This window comes from Hipposideros armiger, unplaced genomic scaffold (assembly GCF_001890085.2).
Source record: "Hipposideros armiger isolate ML-2016 unplaced genomic scaffold, ASM189008v1 scaffold_52, whole genome shotgun sequence".
Classification (NCBI taxonomy): domain Eukaryota; kingdom Metazoa; phylum Chordata; class Mammalia; order Chiroptera; family Hipposideridae; genus Hipposideros; species Hipposideros armiger.
This window is the reverse complement of record NW_017731402.1, coordinates 4,321,700-4,342,895: the sequence shown is the minus strand read 5'-3', so window position 1 is coordinate 4,342,895 and position 21,196 is coordinate 4,321,700. Positions and strand designations below refer to the sequence as shown.

Below are 21,196 nucleotides of genomic sequence, written 5' to 3'. Positions count from 1 at the left end.
TAAACTGGAACTCTTAGTAATGGCAGTTAAAAAGTTTTCATCTTTTTGGCAAGCACCATTTAATCAAGTAATTCTAATTCTGAGGCCCACACAGTATAAAAAAGAGAGAGTAGAGCTTTGGTGCCAGACAAACCTGGGTTTGAGTCTTGGCTCTGCCACTCAGTGAAGATGACCTTCCGTTTTTTCATAATGCTTCTCTCACAGGGTTGGTGGGTGTAAGAAAGTCTTTCAAACGTGGTTTCAGAAATTAGGAGACTAAGGTAGTGGACCCCCATCTTCTGGGAAATACTGGATAAAATAAAATTTAAATAAATGAGATGGGTTTGAAAGAAATTAAAGGAAACTTAAAGCCTGATCTGTGAGCCTGCTGGGGGTGGGATGGTGGAAACCAGGAGCTGTGGGGGCTGTGGACATGCGCGGGGGTCCTGGGGACGTGGCCTTGGCCTTGCAGGCCATAGTGAAGGTCTGGGGTCTTACTCAGGTGTGATGAGAAGAAGCCTTTGGAGGGGGAACGCCTAGCGGTCCCATTTCACAAATGGGTGACTTATAATATTTTCCCTTTCTGGAGGCGTGAATGCTCTACAGCAGCAACTAGTTACTGGCTGTCCAAGTGGAAAGGCCATTGGAATAAATTGAGGAATAAAAAGTTTTTCCAGACATGATCCCATTTTTATTGGAATTATCTGTTGGGAAGATAATGAGAGACTTGATTTCATAAAACAAAGCAATACCTGGGAGTATTCAGTTGTCACCCTGATGTGGCTACTGCCTAAAGGTCCCTAATGCTTGTCCCCTCCCCCCGTTGCACGCAGACAAGGACAGAGGCTGCTGTACAAACTGGCTTTCGGGCTTAGAATTCACACCATCACCATTAATAATATTTCCCAGTTCCTAATAAAGTGGAGTTGTAATGAAGAGTTTTACAATAAATGTGAACAATAATTCAATTTACAATAAAATATGAAGTGGTATTTTTATTATCTTGGTTTTTTATTTTATTCTTTAAGGGATAATATTAACCTGATTCAGGCCTATTAATCCAAGTTGGCTTTAGGGATTTCACTTTCTGACCTAAACTATTATATAGAACAGACCTTCAGCCAATTGCCCTTGTCTTTGGGAAATGAAAGTTTTTTTGAATGTCATGGAACATCTGTGCAGTATTTTCTAAAGGAGAGTTGAACTGGGAAAACAAAACAGACAAACACAGGTGCTCTGGCTTTTTATCATCTGAAAAGTTCTGTAAGACCTTATTAATAAGTAACCCCGTCAATGGAGATGAAATATAGTTTATGATAAATGGTAACTTAAGAGATAATGGTTTGAATGTGCTGAGTTCCAGGCAACGCATCTAAAAGTGAAAGTGGAGCTAAGTTCATGTACGCTCTCCATCAGCGTTCTGAGCAACGTTTCTGCTTCACCCTAAACCTGTTAGCCTTTCAAATTGAGACCATTTTAGCAACATTTTAAAATGGGTTAGAAAAAGGGAAAGCAGATCTTAAGATATCTAAGACAAGCATTTTAGGCAAAAATCCAGATTATATACTTCTGTGCAACCTGAAGGGTAGTCATCTATTTCCTGAGGGCTCTCCCGATGATAAAATAATAAGCACAGGTTACAAATAGCCTACATCTCTTCCCCCCTCCCTGAGTCCACCCCACACACGCACACCCTGCTTTGGATTGCTTTAATTAGAAAGATACTAACTAACGTGGATTAACGTCTTAGCCGTACTCAGTTCCTCCCTTGACCTGAGGAAAACCACCACCATTGAGAATCTGCTGCGTGACAAAACATTGTCAAAGGTTTTCTCCAAGTACACCTGTGAGCTTAAGTAGAGCACCTTGGAAGTTCATTGTACGTAAGAGAAAAAGCTGACCCTGTTCCACCTATGTCCTTACCTTCTGGATGGGAGCATCGGAAGTGCCGAATGCATCGCTTCCATGCAGAAGTGTACCGTTTCAGCGCAGCAGGCGGAGGTAACCTTCCCAATGTAAATTGAGGACCCACTGCCTGGCCCTTTGAACTTGCCCTTGGATATTTGTTTTTTATTTATTTTTATTTATTTATTTTGTGTGTGTGTGTGGGGGGGGAACAGTATGTTTTTCCAGGTCCCATGATCTTCTTCAGTTGTCTTCAATCTAATTGTGGCGGGCACAGCTCCTTGGCCCATGTGGTAATCGAACCGGCTACCTTGGTGTTATGAGCCTGCACTCTAACCACCTGAGCTAACTGGCCACCCTCAGTTGGATATTTTTATATGGGGCACTGGAACCACTGAAGCAGTTGAGAATCCAAGCAAACCAAAGGCAAATCCTCACGGTGTGCTTAGCATCCAGTGAGATGAAATGACAGATCAAAGGATTATTTTTGCTTAATGAGCACTTTGGGTTTTGAGTCTCATTGGACTCAGTTTTCAACAGGATGTTGGGTTCAAAGGCTGGAATTTGGAAATTCCACTACAGCCACATAATGTCAGCTCTGATTAATTGAAGCAGCACTCTGGAGGAAGCCCTGGTGTGCTGGTAATTTAAAATTTTAAAATGGATGGGAGGGAGGGGTAGATAATGGGAAGGATTCTTTTTTCCCTCTGAAATTAGCTTAGTGTATTAATTCAGAAAGCAGTCGGTGCCATCTGACTGTATGCCTGAGTAATCTGAACCATCTGCCTCTTTCTACGAGGCAGTTCACCCCTTTAATCCAGCTTACAGCTCACAAACCACCCTTCTCTATCATCATGCCCTTGAAGAGATGAGGCTGTGCAAGGTTCTTGGCTCTTAAGCGTGTGGCTGTCGGTACGGATATTTGGAGTTTGTCTTTTTTTTTTCCTTCAGGTTTTGTCTGAGTTTTTTGGCTTTCTGTTTCTGGGGCAGCAACAATGGCTTTCTTTATGAAAACGATGATAAGTAACCAGGTAAAGAATTTAGGATTTGGTGGTGGGTCTGAAGAAAGAAAAGAAGAAGGAAGTGCATCTGACCCTGCTGCTGCTCAAGGAATGACTAGAGAAGAATATGAGGAATATCAAAAGCAAATGATTGAGGAGAAGTGAGTACACGCGGTTGCATTTCCCTTTAAACGCAAAAAGGCATGAAGACTGGCCTTACCTTCTTCCACTCCCAGTTTCTCTCTTTTTGCTGTTTCCATGTCTTACCCTGAGCTCTTGTCTTCTCACCTTAGGAAGACAGACTGGTTCTGTAAAAGTGAACAAGGTTGTAGAATCAGCAGTTGCTATGTCCTCTTTGTCTGAATGGAAATGTAAACTAAATGAATCTACATGTCGTTTTTAGTACCGCTTAACATTTTTTGATCGAGGCACATTTTAATTGACTTCAGTTTAACTGTTCAGAGGGAAAACTGTGAGCTTAACGATCTGTACAGCCTTTTGGAAATTCACCCTCCTGGCAAGGGAAAAGCTTTCAAATTGTAAGAATTCAGACTAAGAAGAGGGCCTTAAACAACATATAGCGCAAACTTCTTGATCCCACGTGGGCAGAAGAGCCTGGAAAGCACAAGATAACAATTGTGTCATAAGACTTGGCTTCTCAAAGACTATGAATAAATTTGTGGGCTGTTTATTATGAAAATTTTAAAGATACAGAAAAGTTGACCAGCATAACAAATACCTATATACAGTATAGCAAATACCTATATACAGTATAACGAATACCTATACCTACCTATGACTTAAAGTCAACAGTTAACATTTTGCCATATTTGCTTATAGATAGGTTAGTTGGATAGATGATGATTGATTGATTGACTGATGATATAGAGAACAATTTTCAAAGTAAATTATAGGCATCATGGTACTTCACCCCTAAATACTTCAACCATATACCTCTGAAAAATCAGGACATTCTCCTGGCTATATAAAATGTAATAAAAACAAAATATTAGTAACATTGTAGTTCAGTATATGGAATGAATATCACCAACAATTTTTCATTGCTGAAGACTGATCTTCAATTAAGTACAGTCTCCATGTAATTTTTTTAAAGTTTAATGAATTCATTTAAGAGTTTTAATAATCTGCTAAGATTTGAAGCATCAGTCTTGAGGTTAAATGTTTATCATATGCCTCCATGGCTGTTTTGCGAACAACAATTACATAATTGCTGCTTGAATCCTATCGCTAAAATGATTATAAATGACAAGGTTCATAACTTGGAGGAAACTAAGAAAGTACAAAAGGATTCCCTTTAATGGAAACCTTGTCTTCTATATTGTTTTCTGAAAGAAATCATGGCTTATAAACTACCTAGAATGTATTATGCTTGACTCTGCAGTAAATTAAAGTCAGTTAAAAAAGTAAATGCACCTGCAAAAATTGTGTTGCTTCTGAGATAATTCTTGGGCCAAAAACAAGTAGCATTCCTTAAATATTGACTAGTTTCGGCCATGGCGTGTAAAAAAACAAGTATACTGAAGAAACAAAAGTAGAACAATCGTACCAATGTCCTCACTTCAAGTGGGCTTATAAAAAGAAAATAGTCAGCAATCTAGACTATACACTTGATCATGTAAAATATCATTAATATGGCTAAGCCATAATCCGGTCACAGATACGGCATCTGTTTGATTAAACTAATGTCTAATTTTCTTAATTTCATATCTGGACGGATCAAAATGCCCAAATGGTGTGGTCCATCAATGGATTGGGTTATTTGCCAACTACTCCTCACTGTGTGTGTGTGTGTGTGTGTGTGTGTGTGTGTATTACAAATGTATGTAGTCACCTAATTTAAGAAATAGTAGCAAGACACTAGGGCCAGCCTGCTTCCCCATGGCAAGAGGCATGACTTCCAGTCCATTGCTTGAGTTTTCAAGAGCTTCATCTCCTAGACTACAACATAGAGAAGTAGGCTTCAAACAGGGGTTCACTACAAGTTACATGTAGAGAGAGCTATAGACATTATAGCAGCTATAATCATTAACATGAATATTAGCAACTAAAAGCCTGTCCATCATTTTAGAAAAATTGTGGGACTGACTCCACTAATTGTAAACTAAAAACTACTTAACAATGCACTCTACTGTGCATTCATTTTTATTTTACTTCTATGTTCATATTTTTTGTTGTTGTTACCTATAACATTAGTACTGAAAGACATCAATACCTAAATAGAACACTTGGAAAGGTCTAAGGAAGACAATAATCTGTTTATGCCTCCATGTCTCTCAATTATATTAAAATGCCCCTTTATCTTACTTATGGTACAATTGCTACAGTGCTATTTGTAACTTGAATTTTGATATGCATCACAGACCTAAACATAAAAGCTAACATTTTAAAGCATTTAGAAAAAAAGCATAGAATATCCTTGCACCTTGGAAATAGTCAGATTTCTTACACATGACTGAAAGCAATAACCATAAAATGTTTAAATGATAAATTACCTGTTACTAAAATTAAAAACTTTTGTGCATTAAAAGACACCATTAAGAAAGTAAATAGGCAAGCCACAGACAGAAAATATTTACGAAATGTATATCTTACAAAAGACTAGGACCTAAGATATATGAAGCATTTCTGAGACTCAATAATAAAGGCAAAATAAATTGAGCAAAAAGAGTTGAACAAATATTTCACAAAGATATACAAATGGCCAATTAGTACATGAAAAAACAACCTAATACCATTAGTCATCATGGAAGTGAAAATGAAAATCACACTCAAATACCACTACACACACATTAGAATGGCTAAAATTAAAAAGACAGAATACCAAATGTGCTCCAGAATGCAGACCAACTAGAATTCTTCCAGTTGATGAGATGTAAGATAGAAAAGGTCTGACAGTTTCTAATAAAACTACACTTACTCAACCTAGTTACCCTACAACTCAGCAATTCCATGCCTGGATATTACTGAGGAGAAATGAATACATATGATCACAAAAAGACTTGTGCAAAAATGTTCACAGCAGCCTCATTCACAGCAGCCCCAAATGGGAGATGTCCAGGTGCTCACCACCAGCACCATGAGTAACAAACGTGATACATTCATATAGCAAACTACACTCAGTAATGCAAAGGAACAAGGTACTGATAAATAAAAACCTGACTAAATCTCAAGAGTTTTTTATGCTGAGTGAAAGAACCCTTACACAAAAGAATGCATGACACATGGTTGCATTTATACAAAGTTCTAGGAAGGCAAAGCCAGTCCATGGTGGAGAAAAGATAGCGGTCGTCTCTATGTCTGGGGACCAGGCACTGATGGAGATTGGGGAGGAGGGAATGTTCTCAGTAATGTTTTTTATATCTTAAGAGGGGTTTGGGGTTACATAAGCAAAGCCAATAGGAGATAGATGATGATAGATGATAGATGATAGACAGACAGATGATGGATAGATAGATAGATAGATAGATAGATAGATAGATGATAGATAGACATAGATGATAAAACTTAAATATGTAACTGCAGTTAATGTCATGCATCTTGAAGTGTTTTTGAGGAGAAGTACTGATGTCTACAACTTTGAAATGCATCAAAAAAATAAGATGGGGGAATGAATGTTCAGAGGGAGATAGATATGTGATAAAACATGTATAGTAGATGCTTAATGTAGAACCTAGATGGTGAGTATATGGGTTTCACTGTAAAATTCCTTCAACTTTTCTGCATGTTTGAAATATCTCACAGTAAAATATTGGGCAGGGCAGAAGACCTGCTCCTGCCCACACCACAGGTCACTGATCTCTTGGGTAAGTCGCTTATTCTGTTTCCCTCTCCAAAACTGGAAGATTGAACCCAGTGTCCTCTGCTGCCTATTCCAGGCCTCACAATTTGCAGAGTGCACTCAGTTCCGAGTGCCCAATTCCAGGGCCCAGCGATGAATAGTTTAATCTGAGCGCTTCAGACTCAGCCCTTCCTTCAGTCAACCTTCTGTGTAATGGTTAAGATGATTTCAAAACTTGGGAGTCAAGAACTAGAAACCAGTTTAGCCACATGAAAATGAAAACAGGGAGTTCGTTTTAATGCAAACCACGTTACATGCAAAGATGCTTCATCAAACCAAAACCCATTAGCGGAAATCCCACCAGGCCCCACATGGGCCTACACTAGGGACCAGAAAGCTGTCGGGGAACCACGAGCACCCTTCCATCGCTTGCCGTTGCTTCTCTCTCTGTCTGGCAGCTTTGTTCTTCTTTCTCAGCAGTCAGCTCTCTCCATCTCTTACCCAGACCATGTGGCTGATAGAAAACTGCAGCCCATGGCCTCCATGTTCACCTGTTACAGCTCCAGCCACACCACGTGCCTCAGTTCCAATCCCAACTTCCCAGAGAAGAGATTTCATTTACCCAGCTTGGTCCAATCCAAAACAGCCAGAGGGCAGGGCCACGCGCATACATTTAGCCCCGGGTAATGCACTTCTGTGGGCAGCGGGGAGAGAAGGCAGTGTTGTGAACTTCGCAGACATCCCCAAAGGTGTCTGCTTCTGCCTGGATCAACATGAGCAGGGGATTTTATTTCAAACCAGTGTAGTCATGGAGCCAATTAGGCATTCCTTAGAGCTCTGTGCAGTCCATCCCATCTTGTTTGGGATGCCTCCTTCCAAACAGGGAATTGGGACACTGAGCCTACACTGGGGTCTCGGGGGAGACAATAAAGGGAAACAGCTTTACATTACACCCAAATACCATGTGCCTCCAAAGCACAGTCCTGGATGTGTTAGCTGGCTGAACAGTCACTCAGGACCTTGCTGGAAACGGAGCTCCCGTGCCCCACCCCCCATGTCGGAGGGCAGTGGGGACTCGAAGGTGTATCCCAGTGTCTGCCTCCTCTGAGCAGGGGCTGGAATGTCCTTAGCTCTCAATGTCCTTTGATCCCTTCTTCTATTCGTTTCCTTTTAGGATGGAAAGAGATGCTGCATTTACACAAAAAAAGGCAGAGAGGGCCTGCCTGAGAGTCCATCTCCGAGAAAAGTACAGACTCCCAAAGGTGAGACACTCTTAACACAGTAAACATCCTGTCACTTCTTACATAATAAAAAATTAAGACTGGTTATCAGCAAAGGGACCTGCTCATGAATATATGTATACAATAGTCCCCCCTTATCCATGGAGGATACGTTCAGAGACCCCCAGTGGATGCCTAAAACCACAGATAGTACCAAACCCTTATAGATACGACGTCTTTTCCTATATGCACATACCTGTGATAAAATGTAATTTATAAATTAGGATGGTAAGAGGTTAGCAACAACAATAATAAAGTAGAGCAAGTCTAAGAATGAACTGTAATAAAAGTTATGTGAATGTGACATTATTAAGTAAAATGAACACAAGCACCATAATGCCTCTACAATCTGATAACCTTGAGTTCATCTAAGAATCTAATGCCACTGACTCTTTTAGCATAAAAACACTGCAGCCCAGGGGGGTTCAATAGTTTTGCAAAAAACCCACAGCTATAGAGTGACAAACTAGGACTGGAACTTTGGCCTCTAAACCCTGAAAAAGAGCAACTCATGCAAGGATTTGAACACAGCTCCCTCTTGCCCCAAGGTCTCTGCTCTTTTTACTCTTAATATTCGAGATGTCCCAAAAGTTCTAGTGGCTTAAAACTGCACGAAGACTTTGGGGACAACCCATTCTGCTCACTACTTTAGTGAAGTGTCGCACCCCCAGCAGCCAGCCACATTGCTTTTTTTCTCCTGTGTTGTCTGCCTGCTTGATGGAAGCATCTGTGAGTCACCGGGGAGATTCCAAATACAAACCCAACTAAATAGATGCGAAGGTCACTTGGAAGCATTTAGCACCTAATCCTTCACCGCAGAGTTTCCTTTCAGGTGGGGGCTTTCCTGGGCCAGTTTTCTATTATGGCTGCATTTTGTAAAAATGGATTCTATACACAATGCTTCAACAATTTTCCCATGGTGCGAAAAATACTCGAAATGCTGATAATACAACTGCTGCTTTTTGTAAAGCACATGGAAATTCTAATCCAATGCACACTATCCATAAAAAAAGATAATAGAAAGTGCACCATAAAAAAATCAACACTTGGAATCATATTCGGTTTTGTCCAGGGTCCCCCACAATGTGGCTAACGCCCCAATCTGAAAGCAGCGCCTTGTGCTTGCAGTCCAGCCCCACCCCTGGGTACCTCTTCTGCCTCCGGTGGCTGTCACAGGTCTCATGTGCCTCTCCCACCCACCCCATCGAGGCTCTGGGTGTAAAGGGGACTTCAATAACTCCCGTAGCTAGAAAGGGCAGCAGAGGGCAGTCGCATTTCCCAGGCCCCCAGATCAGCCCTCGGGCAGCTGCTTCCCGTCGGTGCAGAACGGCCACTCCTGTCGGAACCAGACCCCAGCTTCAGGGTGGACCTCGCCGCAGCGGCCGCCAGCGAGGGACAGGAATCCGGGACCCTCGCGCCCCCTAGTGTCCGCAGCCGCAGCGGGCGCGATCAGCCCCTGGGAAGCGCGCCGTCGCTTTGGGGGTTCTCAGTTCCGCGGGGACTGCGGGTTGTAACAGGGACAGTGGCGGCGGTGGGGAACAGAAACAAATGTCTGGAAGTGACCGTTTTATTTTTGGCATCTATTCTTTTGATTCTAAAGACTAGATCCGTGCATTTTATTCTGAAGTGGTTGCTGTGCTAGCAAGTCTGGAAGGGCTTGGTGGGTGGTCACAAAGCAGGAGGTGACAGCGCCAGCTAGGGACCAGGTGGGACAAGGCTGGGTGGGAGGGGACCATCTGAGCAGTGGGACCCTCCTGTGGTCTGTCAGGACAGAGAAGTGTTAGCTGACTCCGCAGCAACCAGGATGGTGCAGGATTTTGAAATGATCGCCAGTAGTTGACGAAGAATTGAAGGAAGGCGGCTGTGCAACCTTGAGAGTGGATGACCCTGGGAAAATGATGGCTGTGGGGATGGTCGCGTCCCAGGCCCTAAATGCCATGCGCTGAATCTCATACTCTCTCAAGTCCCTGTATCTGGAGGGGCTCGTGCTGCCGGCTACTATGGAACTGTATATAACGCAGGTATTTGATTAAGCAGAAGAACCTCCTAGAGTCTAGAGCGCCATCTGAAAACCACGATGGGAATTTAAGTTGTAGGTTTTCATTTCCTAGATGCTTTGAGAAGAAGTAAGGAGGCCCTGGAAGGCTAGGCAGTGCCTGTGGGCATCATGGCGATTGGGAAAGGTCAAGGCCACGGTAATATTTCCAGTGAATTGGAAGGAACGGAATAAGGGGCCTGCCGGCCGGTGCTACAGAGCAGCGGAGGAGGGCTGACAGAGGCCTGGACCAGCGAGGAGCTGCTCCGTCAGAGACGGGACGAAGGTGCTCAAGTCACTGCCTACATCTCCTTCATGAGGCGTGGCGACTTGATTATGCACTTAATTGAGCACGTATCTGATTACTGCAATTAAAAATGGTCATCATGGTGTATATGTGTATATATATGTATATGTATTTTATATACACATACACACACACGGTGCCAAAAAATGTATACATATTTTAAGAAGAGAAAAACTGTATTAAAATTGTAATTCTCAATATATACCGATAACGAAAAATGAATGCAAGTCACATTTGACTTCTGCAACTACAAGAGGTGCTCAAAGTGGATACCATCAACATAATTTTCATACAGTTCTTTTATTTCTTAAAATGTATGTGCATTTTTTTGGCACCCTCTGTATACACACACACACACACACACACACACACACACACACAATGGAATCTCACTCTGCCTTAAAAAAAGAAGAAAATCCTGCCATTTGTGACAACATGGATGGACTTGAGGGCATTATTCTGAGTGAAATAAGTCAGGCAGAGAAAGACAAATAACAGTATGATTTCATTCATATGTGCATTCTAAAAAAACTGAACTCATAGAAAGACCAGATTGGTGGTTGCCAGAGACAGGAGGTGGGGGCGGGCGAAAAATGGGTGAAGGGGGTCAAAAGGACAAACTTCCAGTTAGAAGGTAGATAAGCCCTGCGGATATGATGTACAGCATGATGACTATAAAAATAAATGGTTATCAAAGGGCATCAGTAGGACAAATGGTACTGTCGTTAAGAATTAGCGATAACCTTGGGCTGGGCGGGTCACCGGAGGAGCTCGCCGGCGGCCCCTTCCTCTGCCTCCGAAGTCTCTTCCTAGAGCAGGGTGGGTTCCTGGGCCACCATGGAGCTTTGGCTCCTTGAGCCCAGCATCTGTGTGGTATTTCTCTTTCTAGTAAACTTACTCCTTATATACCGAAAAGCACATGACGTAGGTGTACACTCAATGCGCAATCATAAAACTCATGTAAATGAAGGGACTTGCCCAAGATCACAAAGCTTCCTGTGACAAACAGAGGCTCGCACCTGCTTGTTCTTCACCGGGTACTTTTTTCATGCCCCATTCTCCCCACACCCCTTCTAATCCGTGTCTCTCAACCCAGGATGGTAGACTGGAGAACTGAACACAACTCTCTAACTAAGAAAATGGCTCTGGGCAGAAAGCAAAGGTCACCGAGGCCTTATTGGGCTCTTCATAACAGCCTTCGCCTCTTAGCCCTGTGCCGTCTTATGAAGTCCACGTTGGGAAAGCCGCTACACTTAATAGTATTAACAGTTTACAGAGTGCTGCACACATTCGACATGTCCTTCAGCTAATGAGGGACTCCCCCGGGTACCTCATTCACAGTTCCCCAGAGTCATGTCGTCACCCCAGTTGCTGAAGATGGTTCTGGGCTCTTTCCTTTACCCAGGCCCAACAGAGAGCAGATCTGAGGAAAATGTCTTCCCGGGAGCTGTCAGGTCTAATCAGGATAACTATGTCCTATTTTGGAATTAGAACTGTATTTTCTAAAGAAATTATTTGGCTTGTGTTTCCTGGGAAAAAGCGTTCCACTCAATTGCTGACTGGGGAAAGGAAGTTTGGGTTCCGAGAAGGAGCAGTGTGGGCCCTCACCCCACAAACAAACTGTAGAAGGCTTCCCCTCTGAGTTTACGGTTCATTGTCATGAACAATATCATCTGTTGTACCCGTGTATTTTGATGACCACTTTTAATTGCAGTAATGACATAAGGAGTCAAGTAAATGCAATAATCAAATTGCCATAATCTGAGGTATAGATAGTAAAGTATATCAGTCATTATCATGTTCGTGTACACACATCCACACTCTGTTGATTTCCTCTGGCTTTCAAATTACGAGTAATTAGAGGACTTCAAAAGCCTACAGTAAGCCATGAAACTCATGTTAGATTTGGATCTCACTCCATTAATCCTGTATTTGCAGGTTTTTCTCTCTATTGGCCTCTCCTTTATAAATATAAAGGAGTTCAGTCTCTCCCAATGAAAACAAACAAACAGCACTTCCTGAGTAAACATGCCTTTCTAGGTGTCTTCCCTAAATGACTGGTTCCCACTGCTCTGCTGACACCTCCCTCCTTCAAACGCTCAGCCAGGTGGTTCTCTTATTTTCTTTTTGAACCTCTTGGTTTCTCTTTGTTTTGTTTAGCATTGGTCATTGCTCCCTGCCTGAAGCCCTCTCTGTCCTCAGTTTCTGGACACCGGACTTCTGGTTCTGTCTCTCCTTAAACTGTTTCTTCTTTGTCTTCTTCATGGGTTACCCCTCCCCTATCTGCCCCCAAATTTTGGAATGTTACACGGTGCTCCCTCGGTTTGCTGCTTCTCCCACTCAAGTTGCACATTCTCCCTGAATGGCTGCACCTGGCTGTTGCTTTCAGCTATCACCTCTCTGTGTGTTGATGACTCTCAAATCTGTACCTCCAGCCCACAACTTCTTCCTAAGTGTCACTGCTGCATCTACCTCTACTTGGGCACCTCATAGCTCATATTTAGAATAGACTCTGTCATTATCCCCTAAACCTGCTGCTCCTGTAGGCTTCACCTCCGTTGATGGCTCCCCAGCCAGCCCATCCCCCAGGCCAGCAACTGGAGGTCACCCTTGATGCTTTCCTCTTCCAGTAAATCACCAAGTTACTACCTGCCAACTCCCTTAAGGTTTACCCCATGATAAAGCCTCATGCAATATGCAAATTGGGTGAAGCAGGGTCTCAAGGAGTCACTAGAGTGGGAAGAGTTGTGGTGACCAGGTTAATGTAAATTCTGGTTTGGTGCCAGTGCCAAGCCTGAAGCTACTCAGCAAAAGACTAAGAGCACATCGAGGCCAGTTACTGCCCACCTGGTGTCTGTTGGACGCTGATAGTTTTCTGAGGAAGAGTGCAATGTGGGCGGGGATGGCTGCTCTTGGAGAAAGTGCCTCCAGCATTGCGGGAGTTGGGTGGAGTGGGGTCCCAGTGAGTCAGCAGGGTGGAGCTGCAGAGCTCACCAGATCAATCAGATTCAGATTTGGCCGGAAGCATAAGGGGAGCACAGGAAAGATGGTGCCCACCTGCCAGCTGCACAGGAGAAGGACCCCTCACAGGGAAAATGTCAACTGTCCTCCACCCCCTTCCCCAGCCCTCATCCCAAAGTCTCAGTCTGGCTCCCCAACCCGACCACCCCACCCCCATATGTCTCCAAGGCCCCAACGAGTTACTGTGCCTCCGCTGGAGCCCAAGGTGAGTGCCTGGGTGTGAGAGAGTCTGTGCGTGGGTCCTTTAAGAGGACGCCTGGGTTTCCCACCATCTTCCATCCCACCCGATGGTCAGAATCCCCACTGTTTTTCACAGCCAGATGTTGTGGGGGCTCCTCTTCCCGGCACCAGCACTCTTGGCTAGGCAGGCCGGTGTGGGCTGGGGCCCCTTGCTCCTCTGGGGGGAACCTCCATGGCTGAGATATCCCTCCCGGTTCTCAACCGCCACATGGAAGTTTGGGATTGGCCAGTGCTGCATCTCCACCCCTCCTACCAGCCTCAACATGGCTTCTTCTTTATATCCTTAGTTATAAAACTTCTGTTCAGCCAGGCTTCATGTAGTTCTCCAGGTTGATTGTTCTATAATGTAGTTGTAATTTTAATTTGTTCACAGAATGAAGCAGGCACAATGTATATCTACTCTGCCATCTTGGATCTCCCCTATGCTATGTCTTTTCAAATTAGTGTTTTGGATTTCTTCGGATAAATATCCAGCATTGGAATTGCTGGGTCCCTCTTTGTCTCTTGTTATAGCTTTTGTTTTAAAGTCTATTTTGTCTGGTGTAAGTATTGCTACTCCAGCTTTTTTGTTTGTTTCCATTTGCATGAAATATCTTTTTCCATCCCTTTACTTTCAATCTGTGTGCGTCTTTGGATCTGAAGCAGGGCTCTTGTAGGCAGCATATAAATGGGTCTTGTTTTCTTATCCATTCATCCACTCTATATCTTTTGATTCAAGCATTTAATCCATTTACATTTAAAGTAATTATTGATAGATACATAGTATTGCCGTTTTGTTATTCATATTTTTGGTTTTTCTATTTTCTTCTTAAAGAAGACCCTTTAACATTCCTTGTAATACAGGTTTGGTGGTGATGAACTCATTCAGCTTTTTCTTACCTGGGAAGCTCTTTGTCTCTCCTTTGATTCCAAATGATAGGCTTGCTGGGTAGAGTAATCTTGGTTGTAGGTCCTTACTTTTCATCACTTTGAATACTTCGTGGAAAAGGCTAACTATGACTTTTTAGAATAAAGTCTAAACCCCTTGGCCTGTACATCATGTTGTGGTTCCTATTTTTCCAGCCTCACCTTTTGCCACTCCCTGCCTTGACTGTACCTTCCTCTCCCTTCATCCCCTGGACCCTGCTCCCCTGGCCCCTGTCCTCCCTGTAAGATTTTGGTCTCGTGCCACTTCTCCTCACCCTCCTCCATGTTTCTGCAATAACTGGCACATGTGTCTTACATTGTTACCACCCTGAATATGCTCACCTACTAGACTGTGTGCTGCTTAACAAAAGGGGCTGAATTTTTCATCTTTGTCCTCAGTGCCTTGTATGGTGCCTGACATGTAGAAGTTACACACACACATACACACGCACACATGGAAAAGATGTGCTGAATGATCAATGTTATTGGGGAAAAGGAAAAAAAAATGAAGGAAACACATGTAAAGAACAAAGTATCAAAATCAGCAGAAAGAATCTATCTGCCATAAGAGTTATATGAAAATAAATTTTCATGAAAAGAACAAGTCTGGACCCAACATCAGAAAATTATAGTACAAAATTATAATTTTGTATAAAATGCAAAGGCTACTCTACATTATCATTATGATGTTCTATTTCTTCGAATAGAGGAAGTAGTACATTTTAAATAAAGTCACAAGATTATTTCTGAAAACAAAGGTGCCCCTCTTCCTAACCAATTCAAAATGTATATGTAAGTCAAGCCAAATTAATAAGAAGAAACAGTTTCACAATGAACCCTAATCCTATTAACGGAATTGTCAGTCTAGGTTAGCCATTGAAAAATAATGTCGTACCCCCTGCTGAGCTATATGATTTTGTTACACCTGGTGTTTGTCTGCTGGATTAAGGGCAGTATTCATTTTGAAGAAAGATGGAGATAGAAGAGAGTGTATCAATAGAATTGTCTCTAAACGTGTCACATTGAAAGCTCCATTAGAACTGAATTTAAAATTTGCCTCTTAGAAAAGGATGTGATGTTTGAGCCTTTCTTGGCTCACCTCCTTCGAGTTAGCTCTTGGGGCCGTCCAGCAGGACGCTGAGACCCCCTGCTTCTGAGCAGCTGTTTCTGGTGGCAGTGGGGGAGGCCATGAGGGCCACACCAGGGGCCCTCTGTTTCTTCCCGTCTCCATCCTGCTTCAGTTCAGTTTGCTCCTTCTACTCACACCCTTGCAAGAGCCATGGACCGAATGTTCTGAGAGCCCACGGGGAAAGGAGAAGAGAGCTCCAGGACCCTGGGGCAGCACAGCAGGAACGTAACACGTGTTGCTTAGCCACACCAGCTTTCTCAGTTCATCCTCACAACCACCCCATAAGGTAGGCAGATATTATTTCCCCTTCATAGATAACACCGGCGGAGAGAGGGAAAACGACTTCCCAAGGTCACACAGCCTGTAAATGACAAGGCAAGATAAGACCCCAAGCCCATCTGATCCCAGTGGCCATGTTTTCCTGCTCGACCTGGCGGCCGTGCTGAATTCTCATCTCCTAAAAAGCTGAATGTCATGTATGCAATATCTTCACCAGACCTGGGTTTCATCACCTGTAAATGGGGGCTTGGATAAGTGACCTCAAAGAGCGTCTTGGGTCCCTGTGGAATGCCTACATAAAGGAAAGAAGTGTAAGGTGTTCCCAGCGGGGTCTAGAAATTCTTATTCCATGTAGGGCCCTATACATGCACACTCTCAACTGATGTTATAAACTGATGCCTGTTATTTGAGAAGTCAAATGCACACCATCTATCCTAATCTGGGTGTGCTGAGGGCTCTTTAAGTAGCTAGCGAGGGAAGCACGGCGCAATGCAGCAGAAGGAGGTACCAGGAAGCACCAGATAAGTGTCTCAACATGGCTCACACAGTTACCCGGAGAAGCTTTTTAAAAATTCTACTGCCTGGGCCCCCACCACAGACCACTAGAGCCAAATCTCTGGGGGTGAGGCCTGGCCATTGGTATTTTTCTACACTTCTCGAGGGATTCAGAGGCACAGAAAGAGTTGAGAAACTCTGTCCTCGGGGGAAAGACGTAAAGTTGGCTCTGTCCTTCAGCAGCAGCTGGTCAGAACAAGGATGAGTGTCTGGGAGCCTGGTCCTCGTGGCCTCACAGCTGCTGTCTCCTGGCCTGGCCCAGATACCCCCTTATTTGGGGCATAACGGGCCGTGCTCGATTTTACTTTGAATGGAGGTGTTTGTTGACTGGCTGTATTCTTTGTTCTATATCCTCACTCCCTAAATGTCTTGTAAGCTCTGGCAGAAGAGGAACCAGAGGTTGCTGTCACCTTGCGTAGAGGCCAGTACAGCACCCTCACACATAACCAGGACAGTGAGGGGTGGTTTATGAAGACAAGTGACTACTGACGGCCTTGATCCTTCAAGTATGTAAATATCAAATGTTAGATCCACTCGCCAAAGTGGACGAAATCCATCCATCTAGCTGTTTGGTATCATGTAGACCAAAAACAAATCAAATCTACCTAGCATCAGACACACTGGTATTTGCTTATACCCCAAGCCGGATTGACTAGACTCTAGCAATGGTGAATGCTCACCTTTTTGACAATATAATCATCTATGATAGTTTGTCATCGTATCTCAAGTTTGCTACAAGATGAAGGCCGGTTTATCAAGATCTAGGGCATAGGAAGCCTGACTCCAGGGTTGTGCTTACCCTTCAATGAAAAGTCAGATATCAGTCACAGGAAATAACAAAGGCAGAGTACGGGGTTATTTAAATAATGGGGCATTCAGCCCTGGCAATTAATATTACAAATCTGGTTAAAAGCCAAGAGATTAAAACTGATTCTTGTCAGCCGGCATAAAAGTGATTAGCTCTTAACTACATTAAGCAATATCCCAAATTGATAAGATTTCTAGAAATGAGATCTCTGAAACAGAACCTCTATGAATTAAGTGTAGCCCATAAGTTCTCTAATTGTATGCTTTCATTCACTCATTCAATCATTTGCTCATTCATTCATTCATGCTTTGGTTCTCAGTGCTAAACCTCCACTCCCTCCCTGGAGCCGATTCATACTGGCTATAATTGCACTTGTATTTGTGGGGTGTAATGAGGCATTACTGCCTTTCTTTGAGGTGTGAACTGTGTCAAAATACCCCCAGTCTACCCAGCCAGGGGGATCTGTCTGTGGGCAGCAGAAAGTCTGTACGAGACAGTCATTGTTTGGGTTTCAGACAAGGTCCCATCAGCAAGGCGGTTCATTAGGCAAGGAGGAGGCAAGGCTGCCTGGGGCCCGCTGTAGAAATCCCACCATTTTTCCTTAATTGCTTGCTCTGTCCCAGATCTGTCTCTTAAGGGCTGGTACGATCCACTCCCACCCCGTGTTTCACTGTCCATGCCTTCTTTATCCCAGGGACCCTTTCAGCGGGGATCTTGACACCAAGCTGCCCTTCCTCCTCTAAAATATTAATAACCACAGCTACTGTTTGTCCCGGACTTAGAAGCTTATAAGCCTGTTTCACAACATGTCTCATTCAATCTGCTCAGTCTTCCTCTGTGGGGGCGGGGGATCCTCCCACTGGGCACCAGAAGTGTAAGGTGACTTGCCCAAGGTCATGCAGTGAGTGAATGACAGAACTGGGACTCCACCCAGGTCTTCTGGTTCCGTACCCCACAATCTTCCCACTGTCGTTAGCCATCTCTGCAGGACAGCAGTCTGGCTCAGTTGCAGCTTTTTACAAATGAGACCCTGGCCCTGGGCCTGTCCTGGGTCTGAGCTAGCCCACTGGGGTAGGACCCAGGGCTAATGAGACCAGGCATCCAGGTTTGGTTCTAGAGTCCCTGTACACTCCCTGGCCCTGTCTGATTGTCCTACCCTTAGTTATAAGGTGTCCACAGCCTAGGCTGTAGCCCAGGGAAGTCGATTCCAGTACTAGAATCACCACCAGAAGCAATTGTGCTGCTGATGGATGGTCAGTAACATGGTCCTTCTAGAAGGATGATGATTGTAGGACTCTGACCACAGCCATTGATTACATCCAATACTGCCTTTAGACTGGGGAACTGGGGACCCCATGCTTTAAAGGGCTCCCCTCTCTCCCTCCTCAGGCCGTGCTCCTTTACATGGGGTGAGAAGTCTGCAGAGCCAAAGGGACAGGCCTCCCCAGAGCCCACACCCCTCTTTTAGACAACACTCTGGCTGCCTAGGACCCCAACTTCTATGCCTCAATGCATGCTGGGGCCTGCCCAGGCCTCTGCATCTGGCCTGTCTTCCTGAGAATACACTGAGCTGCTGGCCTGAGTACTGCGAGGGCTGAACAGTGGGGCAGGGGTTCTGTACACTGGGAACCGTACACACAAGGTCCCCAGTGAGAGATGGAGCCCGGGGTTGGGAAAAACGAGGGCCAGGTCACGGTACTCATCCTCTGGGTCCCACAAACACTAGCATGGGCCTGGCAAGGGGTAAGGGGAGCTGGGCCCTCTATGTAACTCTCTCCCTAGTGCCAAAAGGGACATGAATAGTCCCAGCTTGCGAGGAAAGCTGAGTCTGACCACCACGTGCAGGAGCCACAATTGTCCAGTGCAAATCCCCGGCCCGCCTCCGAGGGCTATGACATTTATGAATAGCTACCATTGGCTGAGCGCTTAATCTAGTCCAAATAATTCCTTGTCATCTAATTAAGCCTCTATAATTCTAAGGCAAATAATAGAATTCCAACTGATAAAGAAATGCAGCTCAGAGAGGTTGTGTAAGGTACCCAGGGTCACACAGCCTGCAGATGACGGAGGTAACCTTCGCGCCCAGGCATTCTGATTCTCAAGCCAACACTCTAGGCTGCACTGTGCCAATGGGAGTATAAAGATAAGGAAGTCAGTAGCTGCCTGTCCTGTCTCTCCAGGCCCACAGCAGCTACTCTGTCCAGGTTAGAACCTGGTGACATCTGCAGAACTCTTATTACCATCTAGAGGGATGGGGGTGCCAGGAATGCCTTTGCAAATCATTATTTCGGTGTGCATGAGAGAGGGCAGATGTCCTGCATTTATATGAACTGGGAATCTCCAAGCTGCAGTCCTGCGTTTCCTCTTCTCCCCACAAAAATGCTGCATTAAGCAATATCCCAAATTGATAAGATTTCTAGAAATGAGAAGACTTCTAGAAATGAGAAGAAAAAAAGAAACAGAACCTCTAGGGTAGGTCAATAAAAAAATAAACAGACACAGAGGACTGGTTGAGAGCCCCTGGGTATTAGCTAACTAATTAATCCCCACAACAGTTTGACAAGGAACTAAGTAATCCATTAAGCACTTTGAGGGAACAAGACCTGGCCAAGTGCAGGGAAAAGCTTCCCTGACCTCAGGAGGTGACCCTGAGAGTGGTCCTTCTCGGAGGTCTTCAGGAGGGGCTGTGTGTGGACCATGCCTCCCGAGGCCTTCTCTCCTCTGCATCAAAATCTGCCTGTCCAGCTGTTTCTGGAGCCAGGCTCGCTGTCACTCTGCCCAGAGAACCAAATAAAAGGAGTTCTGGGGGAAAGGCTGTGGCCCCCAGCCTGGAGAAGTACAGAGCCATGGAGTGTTAGAACCAGAAAGGCCCTCGGAAACCAACTTTACTGATGGAGTCAGGCTTACACATCACCCTGGCTCGCCATGTGGACCTAGGGACAACCAATATTTGTTTAGGATTATCTCCACCCAGCACCCAGGCAAGGGGAGTTCTCTCTCTCTCTATCTCTCCGGAGGTGCTGACTTTAACTCCACCTGGAGACTCAGCAGGTGTCAAAATCTTTCTAAAATCAAATCAGTGTGGTCTGATTAAGACTAAGATGGTCATTTTATCTTTCTGTGATTTGTCTTGTGCTTTGGTAACAAATTCCAGGCTGACCACAACACGTTGAGGTGGACCCTTAAGTCTGCTTAGATCATTTTCTGACGCTCTCTTTAATCGTCTCGACCCCCGAAGCCCAGTTTGCCTCCTGCTACAACCTGATCTCAGACGATTATCTGACAGCAGCCATCTGGGAATGTTGACGGCCCTTCCCATTCCCACAGAAACTTTTTCTTTAGATTCTTCTCTCTCACTACAAAGTAAAGGGATTTTTACCACCAGGCATCACGCACTAGGAAATTTAGGGACAGCCATGCCTAGACCCACAAGATGAAATTGTAAGGCAAATTGTGCGGGTAGTATCAGCAACACAAGGCTAGATGTCAGGAGGCTGGGTAGGAACCATGACATTGACGAGACATGTAATACACAAGTGTTGTGTGCCAGACTTGCTTCCAGGTACCAAGGACAGAAGGCTGAAGATGACATGACTCTGCGCCCAGGAAGAGGACATGGCTAGCAGAAGGGAGGGAAGGGACCATGGTTAAGCAGAAGTGCCGCTAAAGAGTAATGACTGCAATGGGGGAGCCTTGTCAGGTCACTGTGAACCCAAACCCCACCCTCCAAACTGGGCCAGGGCCAGGGCCACTGCGTCACAGCCTGGGGCTGATAGACACCACAGTTTGCAGAGCTGCCCTGAGGCCAAGTTGGTGTGTGATTCTCAAGCATTTCAGCATCCGCATAACAGAGGGGAATTCTTGAAACACAGGTTGCTGGGCCCCAGTCAGGAGTGCCTCAGGTGTGGGGTGCAGCCAGATAATGTGTCTTTTTAACACGGTCCCAGGTGAC

General features: G+C 44.6%; 1 protein-coding gene across 1 annotated transcript in view; it reads left to right on the top strand.

The window, feature by feature from the left end:
* Positions 1-1,758: 1,758 nt before the first annotated feature.
* Positions 1,759-21,196, top strand: part of CPLX4 (complexin 4) — a 20,873-nt gene continuing 1,435 nt past the window's right edge. The window contains exons 1-3 of the mRNA XM_019640604.1: positions 1,759-1,980; positions 2,836-3,046; positions 7,859-7,946. Of these exons, the coding sequence (XP_019496149.1) occupies positions 2,880-3,046; positions 7,859-7,946 (255 nt within the window). The 5' untranslated portion in view covers positions 1,759-1,980; positions 2,836-2,879. The remainder of the gene's footprint in view (positions 1,981-2,835; positions 3,047-7,858; positions 7,947-21,196) is intronic.